Source organism: Heterocephalus glaber, unplaced genomic scaffold (assembly GCF_053883595.1).
Source record: "Heterocephalus glaber isolate CG9 unplaced genomic scaffold, H.glaber_assembly_v1.0 deba00001547, whole genome shotgun sequence".
Taxonomy (NCBI): domain Eukaryota; kingdom Metazoa; phylum Chordata; class Mammalia; order Rodentia; family Bathyergidae; genus Heterocephalus; species Heterocephalus glaber.
The window spans coordinates 379,049-394,280 of record NW_028258340.1 but is presented as its reverse complement, the minus strand read 5'-3'; the positions used below and the strand labels follow the sequence as shown (position 1 = coordinate 394,280).

The following is a 15,232-nucleotide window of genomic DNA, read 5'->3' as shown; positions in this document are numbered from 1 at the left end:
ACTGTTTCTGACACATGCCATCACACTATTTTTTCCACAATCAACCTCTGCTTCACACTCTCATTGCCCTTCACACAAGGGTATCCCTATCACACTCAGCTTGTCATGAAGACATCGAGGGGGAAAAATGTCAACAGCCTCCAGCAACACCTTTAAAAATATATATTTACAGGAACAATTCCCCATTCTCTGGGACTCTTAGAAAAAAAGGTCCATTTGGGGGAAATAAAACAAACATTGGAGATGAGCTCAGGAGTCTTTCAACCCACCCTTTCTGGCCTGGAATTGAGACAAGACAGGTTTTATGTGCCCCATTCCTCCCTCCCAACTCCAGGGACACTTAAAGGGTCCTTTGTACCCGCCTGCAGGAAATTGGGGGGCTGGGAGGGAGGGAGCTGAAAATACATGTTTGGTATCAAAAATAAACACTTGGGGGTAGCAGGAAGATTCCCCCCAAATCCCTTCCTTCCCACCCACCCACCCCATCAGATATAGGAAGAGATACCTCCCTCTCCTTTATTGAAAAGTCCCATTTAAAAATAGATTATACTATCAAAATGGCAGGGGGTGGGAGACAGGAAGACCTGGAGTATTGGCTGGAGGGGTCCCCCAGACGGGGACCACCTCCCAAGAAAACCCTCCATTGGGAGGTAACAGGCAGGACCCCAGGAAGTTTGGCAGACAAAGGAATGGCTTCTCAGGGGGGAGAAGAACAAAAGGGGTGTTGATCTCTGGCCAAAATGTTAGTTGATAAAAGGACAAGGTGTCTGAGAGAGAGGTTGGAGAGGTGGAAATTCAAATTCCAAGGGTGCAATTAATTCCTCCTTGGCTAGGACTCCCAAACTATGAAACCATACAAATTCTTCCTGGATCCTTGGGTATGGCCAGGCATAACAAAACAAAACAAACTAGCTCTTCTACCCACACCCCAAAATGTAGACAGGGCTCCCTCATCTCCCCAAGGGCAGGCCAAGAAATAAATAAAGAAAGGTCTTTCTCAAGCCAGACCCTGATTGTCTTGCCTTGGGGAAAAAAGTGGGGAGATGGGGGAGATGTCTTAACTACCCCCCTAAAAGGGTTGGGCCAGGCTCCTCCCAGTGGCCTTCAAAAAATAAATAAATAAACCATCCCTACTACTGAAGTAGGAGATGTGTAAGGGCGACCACTGGGGGACTGACGAAGAAGAGAGAAATAGTGTGTTTTCCATGGACGAGTTAGTAAAAGAGACCATTCTTCCCAGGAATCCCACCCCACCAAAACCAGAGCACAAGTCTGTCAGATGAACTATGGTTCTCCTTGAGATGGCTGGCTGGAGAGAAGTCCAGGGGCATGGATGGAGTGACCCCAGAAGGGGCAGTGGTGGTGGTAGTCATGGCTTCTGGGGCCCTGGGGAGAGCACCACGGGGGTCGAGAGGCCATCCATGCTGATGGAAGGGATGTGCACATGGGCGCTGCCACTGGACGGAAACTGAGGGCAAAAACGGAGAGGTCACAGATGGGAGCCATGCTAGTGTCTCTCACCCTCTCCAAGGTTGGGGGAGGGAATCCTACCTGGAAGGAGAGTTTGGCTGGGCTACGGGGTGCGATGGGACTCAGGGTGCTCCAGAAGTGAATGCTGGGGGGCAGCGAGCTGGGCGTCAGCAGCACCGGGGTCTGCATGGAAAGGGTGGTCAGAGCTTAAGTGAGCAGAAGGCAGATGTGGGAAGATGAAAGGAACTTGGTCTCAGCCCACTACATTTTCTCCACTCCAGACGTCTACAGTCACTGGTCAAGATTACAGACTGAGACTATAACTACTAAACCTATGTCCATGAAATCTCTCATACTCTACACAGAGAGCCCTTCCCAACTCCTCAGAGTCCACTTCCAGTTGCTGAGACCACACTGGACAAGACAACCACTCAGACTCTAACCACAGGCTGCTCTCAAGCCTCACATGTTACCATCCCAATAGCTCAGGGTCTATGCAAATCCTAGAGTATAAAGCCGCACCCCACCCAGAAACAGTTCCCATAGAAAGCCTCTGGGAGTCTTACACCCACCCCTAAAAAGTCCCCAGATCTGCCTTTCCTAAGGTTGCATCCTACTCCAAGCCTCAGCACAGCTGATCATCCTGAAAAGTTCTACCCTCCTCAGAGATAACCACATTAGCCCTAGGGTGGTAGATGTCAGTCACCCATTATGTGCCAATCCCATCCCTCCCAGCCGCCAGCCACACCCCTCTACAAGGACTCACCAATGTATGTGTAGGTAGCAGGGATGGCGTCAGTGCTGGCCCTGGTGCCTGCAGACCAGAGCCAGTTCCTGATCCTGGAGTCCGTTCGGGTCCTGGTCCACCTAGCAGGCTCGGGCTGAGTGGAAGCTCCAGGTCCCGGGGCTTCCGACCCTTCTGTGGCTGAGGGATCTCAGGGGTGGAGGCCGCATGGCCACCCACTTGTGCTGTAGTCTCCATAACAGAGGACAGCTGGGCCGGCACACCCTCCTCAGGAGGGACTTCTGGCTCAGCCTTGGCAGATTCTGGCACAAATCCCGCTTCCCTAGCAGCTTCTAACTCTTCCTTGGGCCCTTCCACCTTCACTTCTGGGGGAAGTGACTGGCCCAAACCTGGCTCCACATTCAGCTCTTCTGATTTCAGGTTTGGAACCTCAGGTGGAGTCAGGATGACCTAGGAAAAGAGGGCACAAAAGGATTGTTGAGGTAGAGAATCTTTCTCCTGTAGGCCACTCAATGATTTCCCTGGGAAGATGGGATTTGGTACTGGGAGCATGACTACCCATCTGGGCAGGTCCTCCTACAGGACATGGGACTTCTTAAAGGAAGTAGAGCTTCCTCTGGGGCAGGTCTTTTTTGCCTGGGGTGAAAATCTGACAGGGGAAGGGCTCCTGATATCAGCCTCATTCTTGAGAACAGCAGTTCTCAAAAATTTACTTTAGGGCCAAGGATGTAGCTCAGTGGTACAGTGCCTGCCTGGCAAGCATAAGGCCCCTAGTTCAATTCCCGGTACCAAAAAAACCCCAAAATTTACTTTAAAGACCAGTACCATCTACCTCATTTTGAAACTCATTAAAAATGCAATTTTTTGCATCTCGTCCTCTGATCCTCATAATCAGAAACTCTGGGGGTGGGTCCCAGCAATCTGGCTGAACGAGCTACCCTGGTGATTCTGATGAACACTGATCAGTAAGAACCAGTGCATTAAGTAATTACATTCAGGGCATGTACTCTATGTTGGGCAACTACTAATTGTAGCATACTTATTCTCCCTCTTCCTTCTCAGGATTTGCATAGCTCTCCTCCTCATCCCTTTCTAAAGGCAATGTCTTTGTTCCTCCTTCTACCTTTATAGCCCTTAACAGGACTTCTGTCTCTTCTCGTACCAGTCCCATGCCTCAGTTCAGAACATGCATCCCTCCTCTTTACCCGCCCCCACTGAATTTCCTCACTCACCTGCAGAGGCAGGCTGGCCTCTTCTGCCTCCAGGCAGGCCTCCAAGGGGTTTGGACTGGTGCTCCTGCTCCCTGAGGGGGGCACTGCTGTTCCTGCAGGGGTGGTGCTGGGGAGCACCGAGGCAGGCCGAGGATGAGGGGGTGGCTGTGGCTGTAGGGACTGGATGGTGAAGGTGGAATAGAGGCCCGAGCGCATATATTCATTTCGGCTGCTGCGTGCCAAACCGCCTGGGCCTGCCATTCCTGTACCCTTGGGTGTGCCTGGCTTTCCGGAGGCACTGTCCCCAGGGGCTGTGTGTACAGCAGCAGGGGCCACATTTGCCACACTAGAGGTTACAGACACCTCAGGCTGCGGTGGGCAGTCCTCTGTGGAGCACCGTGCAACCTCAGGGTAGGACACAAACTTGTAGACGAACTTCTGGCCACTCACCTTGCGGATGATATTCTGAGAAGGGAGAAGACAGAACTATAGGCCTTAAAGGAAAAGGGCAGGGTGGAAGAAGGATGCTGATGGTTATTTCCCTTCTGGCATCTTCCTACTTGTTCCAATTTCACTCATCTGCTTCTCAGTTTGTGGGCTCCTCTATTTTCCTGTTTATATCGCCTCCCTTTCTTTTTCTTTCTTTTTTTTTTGGTACTGGAGATCGAACTCAGGACCTTGCACTTGCCAGGCACTTGCGGCACCACTGAGCTACATCCCTGGCCCATCTCCTCCTTTTCTTCCACCTCCCAAGTTTCTCCCTTTCTCTATTTCCTCCTTCCATAATTCCTTCTTTTGTACCACTTTTTTCTTTCTGGCTCAAAGAACTACAGGTTAACAGAGTTGGGTCTTGGGGTGGCTGCCAGGACATAGTTTTAGAGATTAGCTACTGCAATAAGACAGAAAAATGAAGTAACTGATCTAAATGTTGGCAGACTAAATTAGTATAGATAAATGGAGTAATGAACTACTGATACAGAAAATCATTTAAAGCTATCGACACAGACATGGAATAAAGCAAAGTCATTATGAAAAACAGGGCAAAGCCCTATTGTGGAAAGTAGTAACTGACAGCAATTAGACAAGAACATTAAGATACTGGTGTAAATACTGGGAGAGGGATCTCTGGGCTGGCTTGTGTGGGTCACAGAGCACATTTGGGGGTATTTCAGGACATCTCTAGTCTGGAGGGTGTCTGGTAGTTTCAGAGGGCAAAATGAGATAACCTCATTATAAACACTGTGTTGGAGGCTTGAGCTAAAGGAATAAAATATGAAAGTGGAATATATACCATAAAATGGCATGAATACCTTAAGTTACTAATGATATGAAACACAGGTATAGGGCTGTTTTGGGGGGCAAGAGGAATCTAGGGGGCACCAGGGCATTCTGTGGAGGTCATAATGCTAGTCAGGTATGTCACAGGGTTGGCTTATGTTTCTCAGAAAAGCAATGTAAAGGGATATGAAATTAACTGGTATGAATACTGGGTGGAGGAGACATCCAGGAGTGCTGGTCTGTGGGTCTGAGAAGACAAGATGAGGAAAATCTAAAATTTTAGCTGTAGGAATAAGATGATAAAACAATTGATGTAAATGGTGAGGTGGACCAGCTTTGCTCTGGGAATCCCAGATGATGGAGTGAGGACCTGGCATTATACATGTTGTTTCCGCGGCATCAGCTAAAGGAATAAGAGAAGAATGGAAAATAATTGATCAAAAATGTTAGGGGTTCCTGAGAATGAAATAAGGAAATTACGATACTACTGTCATGGTGGTTTTTATTCTAAGAATAAGAAGACGAAACAGCTTGGAGAAAGAGATTATTAAATAAGTAGGGGAGTCCAGCGTTGGTCCACAGGTTCCAGAGGACAGTCACTGTTAATAGTGTTCTCAAAGTTTGGGCTATAAGGACAAGGCACAGAAATGAAATGTTATGCAGGGCATGGCAGGACAGCACTGTTTGAGGGATCTCAGACAGTAAGATGAGGCGCAGTCAGTATTAATACTGCTGTAAAGCTTTTAGCCAAAGCATAAGACAAGAAAATACAATAACTGAGATAAATGTTTGGGGGCCCAACATTGGTTTGAGGGTACCAGAAGATGGGATAAGAAATGGTAAATTTTAATACTGCTTTCAACATTATAGTTACAGGAATTAAGAAAATGGAATTTTTTTCTTTTTTTGTGGTGCTGGGGATTAAACTTAGGGCCTTGTGCATGTTAGGCAAACACTCTACCACTGAGCCACATCCCCAATCCTGAAAATAAAAATTTTGATACAAATTTCAGGGGATCCCAGGTCTGGTCCCAAAGGCCATACCTTGTCATAGTAGTACCGCAAAGCTCGGCTGAGCTTGTCATAATTCATGTTGGTCTTGTTCTTGCGCAGTCCCCACAGCCGGGCCACCTCCTCTGCATCTACCAGTTTGAACTCACCACCATCCCGCGAGGTCCATGAGATGATGTGCCCATTGCCTTGCTCTCTCAACAGCTGCAGCAGAAACTGCCACAGTGTCACAGATGGGTCCATCGCGGGGGAGTGCTCACGCCATCCCAGGGGTACCTGGAAGGCAGACAGCTCAGGGCTGAGAGGTTGTGGGTAGATGAGGGAGCAGAGGACAGGAAAAGGACGATTTTCTTCTTGTTATCTTGCTTCCACCTCTGTCCCCAAGCCCTACCACCATTCTCTAAATACTCTTACACAAATGTCAAAGCTCCCCAGTTTAGCTTTGGATGCTCCCTGTTATGGGATGAGACTTTTAGGGATCTGAGGATGGTGTGAATGTATTTTGTGTGGGGGACAAATGTGAATCTTTGCAGACCAGAGGGCAGACTGTAGTTGCAGCCTAACACCATCTGGGCCCCAAAGATGTCCATACCCTAATCCCTGGAACCTGTGCATATGCTATGGTTGACGGCAAAATAGAAACTTTCAGATGAAATTAAGATCTTAGACCTTGGGCGGGGGATTTAGCTCAGTAGTTCTGGCGCCTGCCTTGAAAGCGCAAGGTCCGGAGTTCGATCTCCGGTACAAAAAAAAAAAAAAAAAAAATCAGACCTTAAAAGCTGAAGAGAGAGGCAGAAACAGAGCTGAGAGATGGATGAAAGAACAGGTGGGAGAGAGTCTAAGTGTGAGAGGGACTCGATCTACCATCACTGACACTGAAAATGAAGAAATGAGACTCCAAGCCAAGGAATGTGGGGAGCCTCTTAAAGTTGGAATGGCTCTCAGCCAACAGCCAATAAAGAAACAGGGACTTTGGTCCTACAACTCAAGGAATGGAATTCTGCCAACAACCTGAATGAGCAGGAAATGCTTCTCCCCTGGAACCTCCAGAAAGGACCAAGCCCTGGCATTATCTTGGTTTTAGATTGGTGACACCAGTGTTGGATTTCTCACCTATAGAACTATCAGAGAATATTATGTTGCTTTATGCAGCTAAGTTTGAAGTGAATTTATTACAGCAAAACTAGAAAACAAGTACACATTCCCATTTGACCTTTATCATCCACATTTTCTACCACATCAATGTCAAGGTTTTCAGGAGGTGCCTTTTGCTAGACCTCTGCAAATGCTGTTTGCCGTGTATAGGGCTCCCTTCCTTTGTTTAGCAGTCTTCCTCATATTTCAAGTCTCAGCCCAAGGGTCCTTTTCTTCTTTCCTTTATGAAGTCTTCCTGAAACTGATTATTTGTTCTCGTCTACTCCTCTCATCTGTCACTGTATGTTTTGTTTTGTTTTTTTGCAGTGCTATGGATGAATCCAGGCCTTTGTACATTGTCTACCACAGATCTCCAATTCCAGTCCCTATTCTTCTTGAGCACACTAGTAACTAACATTTATGGACTGCTTAATACGTGTCAGGAACTGCTCTGAGCAAAGAGGCAATATGGCAATATTGCCCAGGATCGAATACTAGACTGCCAAGCTCTGAATCTTGGGTCTGCCACTTATTAGCTATATGACCCTGGGCATATTCTTTTTGGTACTGAAGATTGAAAGCAAGGCCTTTGCACTGAGGTATATTCTCAGCCCTTTTTAGTTTTTGATTTTGAAACATGGTCTTGCCAAATGATTAAGTTGCTGAAGCAGGTCTCAAACTTGCAATCCTTCTGCCTCAGACCTCCCAGAGTGTTAGGATCACAGGTGTGCGCCACCACCTCTATCTACCCTGAGCAGTCTATAACCTCTTTGTACCTTAAATTCTCTCATCTGTGAAATAGAGATAATGACATGCCCATCTGTGAAATGACTACTGTGTGGATTAAATATAATACGCCTGTGGTATGATAAGCTCTAAAAAAATTAGTTTCTGATTTGTTCCTAATTCCTTATCCACTATCCTAAAATCCATAAAGCTCTAAAAACAGAAAGCTTCTTTATAATTCTTTTGGCAGCAAACTCTGATTTGAAACAAAACTAGGCCCTTTCTGGTCTTTATTCATCCTCACTTATTGTGGATGTTCGTACACTCTGCTGCAGAAATACGAACACAGCCGATGGCAGAGCTTGCTGCGAGTGTTATGTAACATATCATATGTGCACCATGTTACCTTTCTAGAATCTGAAAAATTCGCAGTTCTGAAACACATCTGGCCCTAGGGGTTTTGGATAAGGGCATGAAAACCTGGACTACTATTTTTTTGTTGCCAATGACTCATTTATCCTTCATCCCCACTCTGGAAAGTAGGTGTGTTTATTATCACTAATTTATAGATGAAGTAGCTGAGGAACAAGATGTCTAAGTGACTTCCACAGGCCACACACCCGTAAGTGGCAGGGCCAGTATTTGGGCCCAGCAATCAGGTTCCTGTGGTCTAAGCTTTTTGCCATAAGGCTAAACTGCCCTCACACTGATGGCTCACTCTTGGCATATCCTTCAGAGAACAGATTCTTCCCTGTCACTGCATCAGTGCTCTTTCCTGGCAACAAACTGGGCATAAACACAAGCCTCTGGCTCCCCAAGGGAATAACTTTCATCAATCAACCGTCCACTGGTCTCAGTGGATTGCTGGATTAAGAATAAACCTTCTAAACCAGAAGGTATCGAAGAACCTACCTCTATTATTTATGGCTTTGCTCTTTAATCTCCAGTGAAATATAAAATATGATCCTCTTATGTCCAAGCTAACTCCAAGTTCATGAGCTGCACAGTGTGAGGCAACTGTACACGTCACAAAGCCATGGAGTGCCAGATTCAAGAGTCCTTTCCTTGAGATATCACTGTGTTTTATTTTGAAGGCTGGCTTCTTTCAGAGGCCCAGAGAGGTCAGTGTGACTCCTGGTGGTGAAAATAGGCAATTTTTCCCCATTCCTCTGAGCTGCAGCAGAATCTCTCAGAAATGTGAAATGTGATGATTGGGTTCCAACCTCAACAGCACACAGGCTCTTTTTGTTTGTTTTGCTTATTTCACTTTTTTCACTTGACCCCTAGGAAGAGTGCTTATAATCTGCCTTACTCATATGGGTTTATTTCTCTTCACCTCATTTACTCAGCAAGCTTTTATTGAGTGCCTACTGTGGGCCAAGTGCTGAGATATAGCCATGGACACAACAGATAAGAATCCTTGTTCTAGCCAGGCACAGTGTTGTTCATTTGTAATCCCAGCACTCTAGGAAGCTGAGGCAGGAGTTTCACAAGTTCGAGCCCAGTGTGGGCAACTCAGCTGGGGATATAGTTTAGTGGGCAAGCCCTGGGTTAGATCCCCGCATCATGGGGGAAAAAAAGGAAGGAAGGGAGGGAGGGAGGGAGGGAAGGAGGAAAAAGAAAAGAAAAGGAAAGAAAAGGAAAGGAAAGGAAAGGGAAAAAAAGGAAAGAATCCCTGCTCTGGCCCTGCATGGTGGTATAAGCTTGCAATCCCAGCACTCAGGAAGAAGGAAGATGAGTTCAAGGACAGCCTGGACTACATAGTGAGATCCTGTCTCCAAACAAACAAAAAGAATCCTTGATTTAGTAGAGTTCACATTTCAGTGGGAACAGATAAGAAACAAGGCAAACAAGTCAAGAATACGGGAGATGGTGGTAAGGGTTATGAGAAAAAAAATCAAGCAGGGAAAGAGCTGTTATTTTTTCCAAGGGCAGTCAGGGGAGGATAGTCATTGAGAGGTAGCATCTGAGCAAAGACCTAAAGGAGGTGAAGAAGCTAGGCTTGGGTGTATCTGAGGCTGGGGTGTTGGGCAGGCTAAGGGAAAGAAATGCAGCCAGTCAGGGGGGAGAGGAGCAAAGGGCAGATGAGAACACAGGGGTGCTGGGGCCCCAGATGGGTAAGGCTTACATGGGCACTGTCAGGACTTAGATTACAGGTGAGACAGGTGCCATGAGAGGGATGTAAATAAAGAGGTGACAGCCTGTGACCTGGATTTTAACAAGATCCCCTTGACTGCTGTGGGAACAGCTCCTTGGGTTGAAGAGGCTACTGCAGTTGTCCAAGTGAGACACTGGCGGTAGCCATGGAAATGCTGAGAAATACCTGGGTTCTGGTTAAAATCTAGAGACAGAGAAAAGAGATGCACAGAGAGTGTGGCAGTGAGGGAGAAAGGAGTCCAGGGTGATTTTAGGTTAGTGGCCTGATCACCTGGAAGGGTGGTGGTGTGATCAACTGAGAAGGTGCATTGAGAAGAGGTTTTGAGGGGAGAGCAGGAGGCCAGTTTTGCAGAGGGTTAGCTTCAGAAGCTCACTAGACACCAATGAGCATGCTATGCATAATATTAACTTAAAAATATGAAACAGCCATACAGTGTACCGCACAGTTTTAATCAACTAGTCCTAAAACCACCTTGTAGGTGGCTTTTATCATTTCCCCCATTTTTCAGATGAGGCAATGGAGGTACAGAGAAGTTAAGTAACTTGTCCAAGGTCACACAGCTGGAAGCTGGTGGAGCTGAGATTCAAACCCAGGTGACATGGCTCCAGTCAGCAATCTGAGCCACTCTACACCAGCTGTCTATGAAGAGAAACACAAAAGGGTAGGACCCTACACAGGGTGAGCAGGGAGGGCTTCCCTGGGAAAAGTGGCATTTGACCCAAAGGAGAGAAGGTACCAAGCCATGCCGACATATGCAGAAGGGGACCTCTGGCAGAGAGAATAGCAGTCCAAAGCTCTGAGATTGTCACCCTGCACTCACCACATTTCGAAGGAGAGTTCCTACCTCTGAGGATAAGCACGCGCTGTTCCGCCTATGAGGAGGGCCATTCCCTCCCCTGACAAACGCTATTACACAATCAAGTCCCAGTACCTCCTAGGCAGAATTAATTCTTCCTCTGCATGATCCAACACACTGTGGAAACTGTCTGCCCTATTAAATCAAGCTCTTTTCTCTGGGTCTTCAGCCTTGTACCCCTCTGCTGTACTGTCTGTGAGACCTTGAGCAAGTTGCTCAACCTCTCCGAGCCTGGTTGCTCATCTGTGAAATGGGGATATTTGACTTTCAAAATCTAATATTCTCAAAAATACACCTACCCTCATGGGCTTTTATGAGGATTAAATGTGTATGTAAAAGATTAGAAAAGTATCTCTGGCACATGGTAATCCCTCAAGAAATGGCAGCCGTTAGCTACTGTGTCAAACTTCCTCCTCCCCTCAAATGTTGTTGTAACACCATGGCCTACAGCCCACGCCATCTGGCTCCTGTCACCTCTATGACTGCATCTTCTGTCCCTCCCTCCACTTTGCTCCAGCCACACTGGCCTACTTCATGTTCCTTGAACATGGCAGGAATGATCCTACCCCTGGGCCTTTGCACAGCCTTTGGATATTTCTTCTGTCCAGTAAACTCTTCTCCTACACTTTACAGCTTCTTCCCCTCATCTCCTTCAGGCCTTAATTCAAGAGTTACCTTTCCAAGTGCAGCCTGTCCTATGCCTATGACTTCAATCACCCCAATTCTCCATTCCTATCTGCTCTACTTCATTTTTTCTTCCTAGCGGTTGTCTAACATACTTCCTAAATTTACTTGTTTATTTGTAATATAGCCTGTCTTTCTCATTTTTAATAAGTGTCTGCTCCACAAGGGCAGGGATTTCTGCCTATCCCCCCACCCTGCCCCTAAAAAAATGCCTGGTACTCACTAGGTGTGCAGTAAATATTTGAACAGTCCAAACTAACACCTTAATTAGCAATCATATCTCTTCTCCATTTGACCCCACAGTGCTATCTGAAATGATCATTTCCCCCATTTACTCGTGCTATAAATTTTTCTCAAGTACCTAGTGTATACCAGGTACATTTTTAAGTGCTGAAAAGGGAGCAGCGAATAATCAGACAAAATCTGTAAGTTCTCATGGGGAGGGACAGAACATGCTAACTGTACAGTGTGGCAGACAATAATAGAGGGCAAAGGGACAAAGCAGGGAAGGGGCCTGAGCCCTGCTGGTGTACAAGATCAGATAGTCAGGGGATGCTGACTTTAAAAAAAACCACAAATAGCATCCTTAGAAACATTTTTTATACATGTGTCTTTATATAGTGTATTTCAAGCACCACAGTGTGAAGAACACATGCTTTACTGAAATAACACCACCCAGATGCAATGAAATAAAAGTGCCCTTAGAAACATCTTTTCTCTCTGTGCCTTCAGAGTATTATTCATCACACTTCTGTGAACACATCCTTTCGATAAAATAACACTCACCTTATTCATAAATCAACTGGTATTCTTGGAAATACCTTTTATACATGTGTCTTATGTAGTGTGTTCCCTGCGCCAGAATGTGGTGAACAAATTCTTTAGGGGTTGGCACTTGAACAGGGCCCTGGAAGGAACCATGCCAGGATGCAGGAGTAGTTTTGGGGCAGAAAGAACAGCCAATGCAATCACCCTGAAGTTGGCCCATGCCTCCTGGATTGAGGAGCATTTAGGGGGAGGCCAGCATTGCTGGAGCACAGGTCTGGGGTATGGGACGATGGAGGTAAGGCCAGAGAGGTGACTTGCTTTATTAACTCACAGGTATGCTTTATTTGCACTGGAGGGGATTCTAGCTCTGACTCCCCCTTTTAGAAATGAGGAAACAGGTACAGGGAGAAAGTGGTTAAGTCATTTATCTGTTATACAGCTCCTGGCATTGGGGTGGGTGGGTGCTGAGACCAGGTGTAGAACAGACAGCTCTGCAGGCAGAGAGAAGAGCCAAACAAAAGCCTGGAGATGGGAACTAATTTGGTTTTTAAGAAATGGGGCCTCCTGCGGGGAGTGATGAAGTAAAACAGAGAAGCCTCAAAAATGATCCTGTTCCCTTAGTATTTACTGGGCCACCTTTGAGTAAGGTATTTAACCACCCTACGCCCCAGTTTCCTCAGTATTTATCTCATATAGTTGTGATGAGGATTAAATGGCTTGTGAATATAAAACACTCTGCCTGGTACATAGCAGAAACTCAATAAATGTTAGCTCATATCGGCATTATCATCAATATCTCTAATGCATTTGCTTACTGCAGTGAGACATAATGCCTTGGGGGTTAAGCGTATCAAGAGAGTGTGCTCTACAGTAAAAAGCCCTGGTTCAACAAGTACACAAGCTGATCTAAGAGATGAGGGGCAGGGAAGATCACAGACTGATCCAGCACAAGATTACAGGAGGATATGGTTTGTGGGGGGGGGGGTGCATGTGAAAGCAAGCACAGGGGGAGTAAGCAGGCCAAGAAACAGATCACTAGAAAGGTAGGGAGGGGGTTACCGTTCATTTTTGGGAGGGGGGCAGCAGAAAAACTTACTGAAAAAGCCATCAACCAGTGATTAAAGGGAGAGAGGGACAGGATCATACCGCAAATGAAAAGATATAAAGCACCAAACTGACCCACTATTAAAAAAGGACTGGAGTCTACAAATAAAGGAGGAGAGTCAGGGCAATGGACTATTAACTAGGGGGCTATGAAGACAAGCATGTAGACTGATCCATTACAAGATCGGGGTGGGGGTGAGAAAAACCATGGGCTGATGCATTGGGGGTTGGAGGAGGCAGGAATACAAACTCAGAAGGACTCACTGTTAGAGGAGTGAGGAGAGGGGTGGGGGTTACAGCGCAAGGATCGATTCACTACAAGGAACAGAAGAGATGGAATAAACAAGGAAAAAGACAGGTCCCCTGAAAGTTGAAGCTAGGAGAAATACAAACACTCAGAGGCACCTACTATTAGGGAGGTTGGACAATGCCACAGACTGGTACCCAGTGATGAGGGTTGGGGGGACAAGACCATGAAGGACAAGTCCATTGTAAGTTGGGGCGGAAAGAAATATAAGCACGCAGACCGATCCATTATACAGCGGGAGAGGGAGGTTAGGCCACGGTCAGATCCAAAACAAGGGGCGAAGGGAGGGGGTAATGCCACACGCAGGCCCACCAGCCGTGGCGGTGGGGAGCCCAATACCAACAGGCCACCGGCAAAGCCACATCCCTCGTGCGGGGGCGAGAAGGATACGTGGGGTCACGGACTGGGCCCTCCACCCACCAGGCCCAGGGCTCTCCACCCACCAGGCCCAGGGCTCACCTGTGAGTGGTGCGGTGGCAGCTTTGGCAGCTCCGGGGGGCGGGGGCTCCATACGAGGCCCCACCGCCCCCCAGGCCCGGGTTCTGAGGCGGTGGCGGCGGTGGCGGTGCTGGTGGCGGTGGCAGTGGCGGTGCTGGCGGTTGCAGCAACACCTAGAAGCCGCCCCTGCGTTTCCCCACCACTCACGTGGGCCCCTAAGGGAGGAACCGAGCGAACCACCGCTCGCTGATTGGCCAAAAACCTTGGCTCTACCGCACAGCTTCGGGGCTGGGGGGCGGGCCCTGCCCCACAGAGCTTATATCATGATTGGCTCATGGGGAAATGATGGACCGCGGCCGGCCGATTGAGTCCCTGTGAGACGTGATCCGCCTCGCCGATCCCCCACGCTGATTGGCTCAAGGAAGACTGCTAGGATGTGAGCTATTGACAAGGTTCGGGGGACGCCTACCTCACACTGACTGGCCTAGAAGGGATTGATGGCAGCCAGCTAGCCTATGAGGAAGGAGGTGGGTGGGCCTTGTTTTCAGTTGATTGGAGGAAGAGACTACTAGACAGCTGCCAAAATACCAAGCGGGAGGTGCTGCACACCAAGCTCCTCAACGGAAGCGGGACTTACATAGTAATGGGCGTAGCAGCCAGCAAGGAGAGGGTGGGGCCAAGGCCTGCATAGGCAGGCGAGGGTAATTCTACGGTGATTAGCTAGAAAAGATGAATTCAGAACAGAGGTATGGGGGGGGGGGGGCAGCTGCCAGACTAGCAAAGCTCTTTGAATGGCAGAAACTAAATGTCTACAAGGAAGGCAGGGTCCAGCTGGGCTACAGAGTGGAGCCTGGTTCTTTTGGAGGTTAGCAGGACTTAACCTAGAATAGGGGGTGCACCAGGAAGGGCGGGATCTGTGCCTATTGGTGCTAAATTGGATCCATTCAGAAGCAGGGCCAGGGCCAAGGTCAGGTTGAGATAGGTGTGGGTGTTATGTAGGGTACCTAAGAAATGACTGGGGTGTGGAAGGGAAATCTTAGGTTCAGGAGTGATATGCTGATGGCCACGTGAACAAGCCTCCACCCTGAATTCTCCATTGCAATTCAAAAGGTGGTGTCCATGGAAAGCAAGAGTGAGGTAGGGCCCAGGTTGTCAAGTGACAGAAAAGTGGGCAGAACAAAAAGTCAAGTGGCAAATACTGCCAATGAGCTGGAGGTACGACTTCCGGGTGCTTTAGATTTCTACACAGAGACTGGATCTCTGGTTTCCCAGTAATTTTGTGCTTTAGAAACCAGACACCTTGGAAACCAGCAAGGGTTAGGGGGAAAAGAAGGGCCATGTA

General features: G+C 47.6%; 1 protein-coding gene across 1 annotated transcript; it reads right to left on the bottom strand.

Annotated features, from left to right (window-relative positions):
- Positions 1-147: 147 nt before the first annotated feature.
- On the bottom strand, positions 148-14,121 carry Elk1 (ETS transcription factor ELK1). Its single transcript, XM_013069496.3, has 6 exons — positions 13,912-14,121; positions 5,749-5,991; positions 3,448-3,891; positions 2,237-2,665; positions 1,552-1,653; positions 148-1,468 (listed from the first exon to the last, which is right to left on the bottom strand). Exons 2-6 carry the CDS (start codon positions 5,956-5,958, stop codon positions 1,370-1,372), a joined length of 1,284 nt encoding a protein of 427 aa, XP_012924950.1. The 5' UTR covers positions 5,959-5,991; positions 13,912-14,121; the 3' UTR covers positions 148-1,369.
- Between the last annotated feature and the right edge of the window lie 1,111 nt (positions 14,122-15,232).

Coding starts and splice junctions, on each gene's coding strand:
- Elk1 (XM_013069496.3), bottom strand. CDS start 5,958: ATGGACCCATCTGTGACACTGTGGCAGTTTCTGCTGCAGCTGTTGAGA. Junction 3,892..5,748: donor TGCGGTACTACTATGACAAG/GTATGGCCTTTG, acceptor CTCCCTTCTCAG/AATATCATCCGCAAGGTGAG. Junction 1,469..1,551: donor CAGCCAAACTCTCCTTCCAG/GTAGGATTCCCT, acceptor TTTTGCCCTCAG/TTTCCGTCCAGTGGCAGCGC.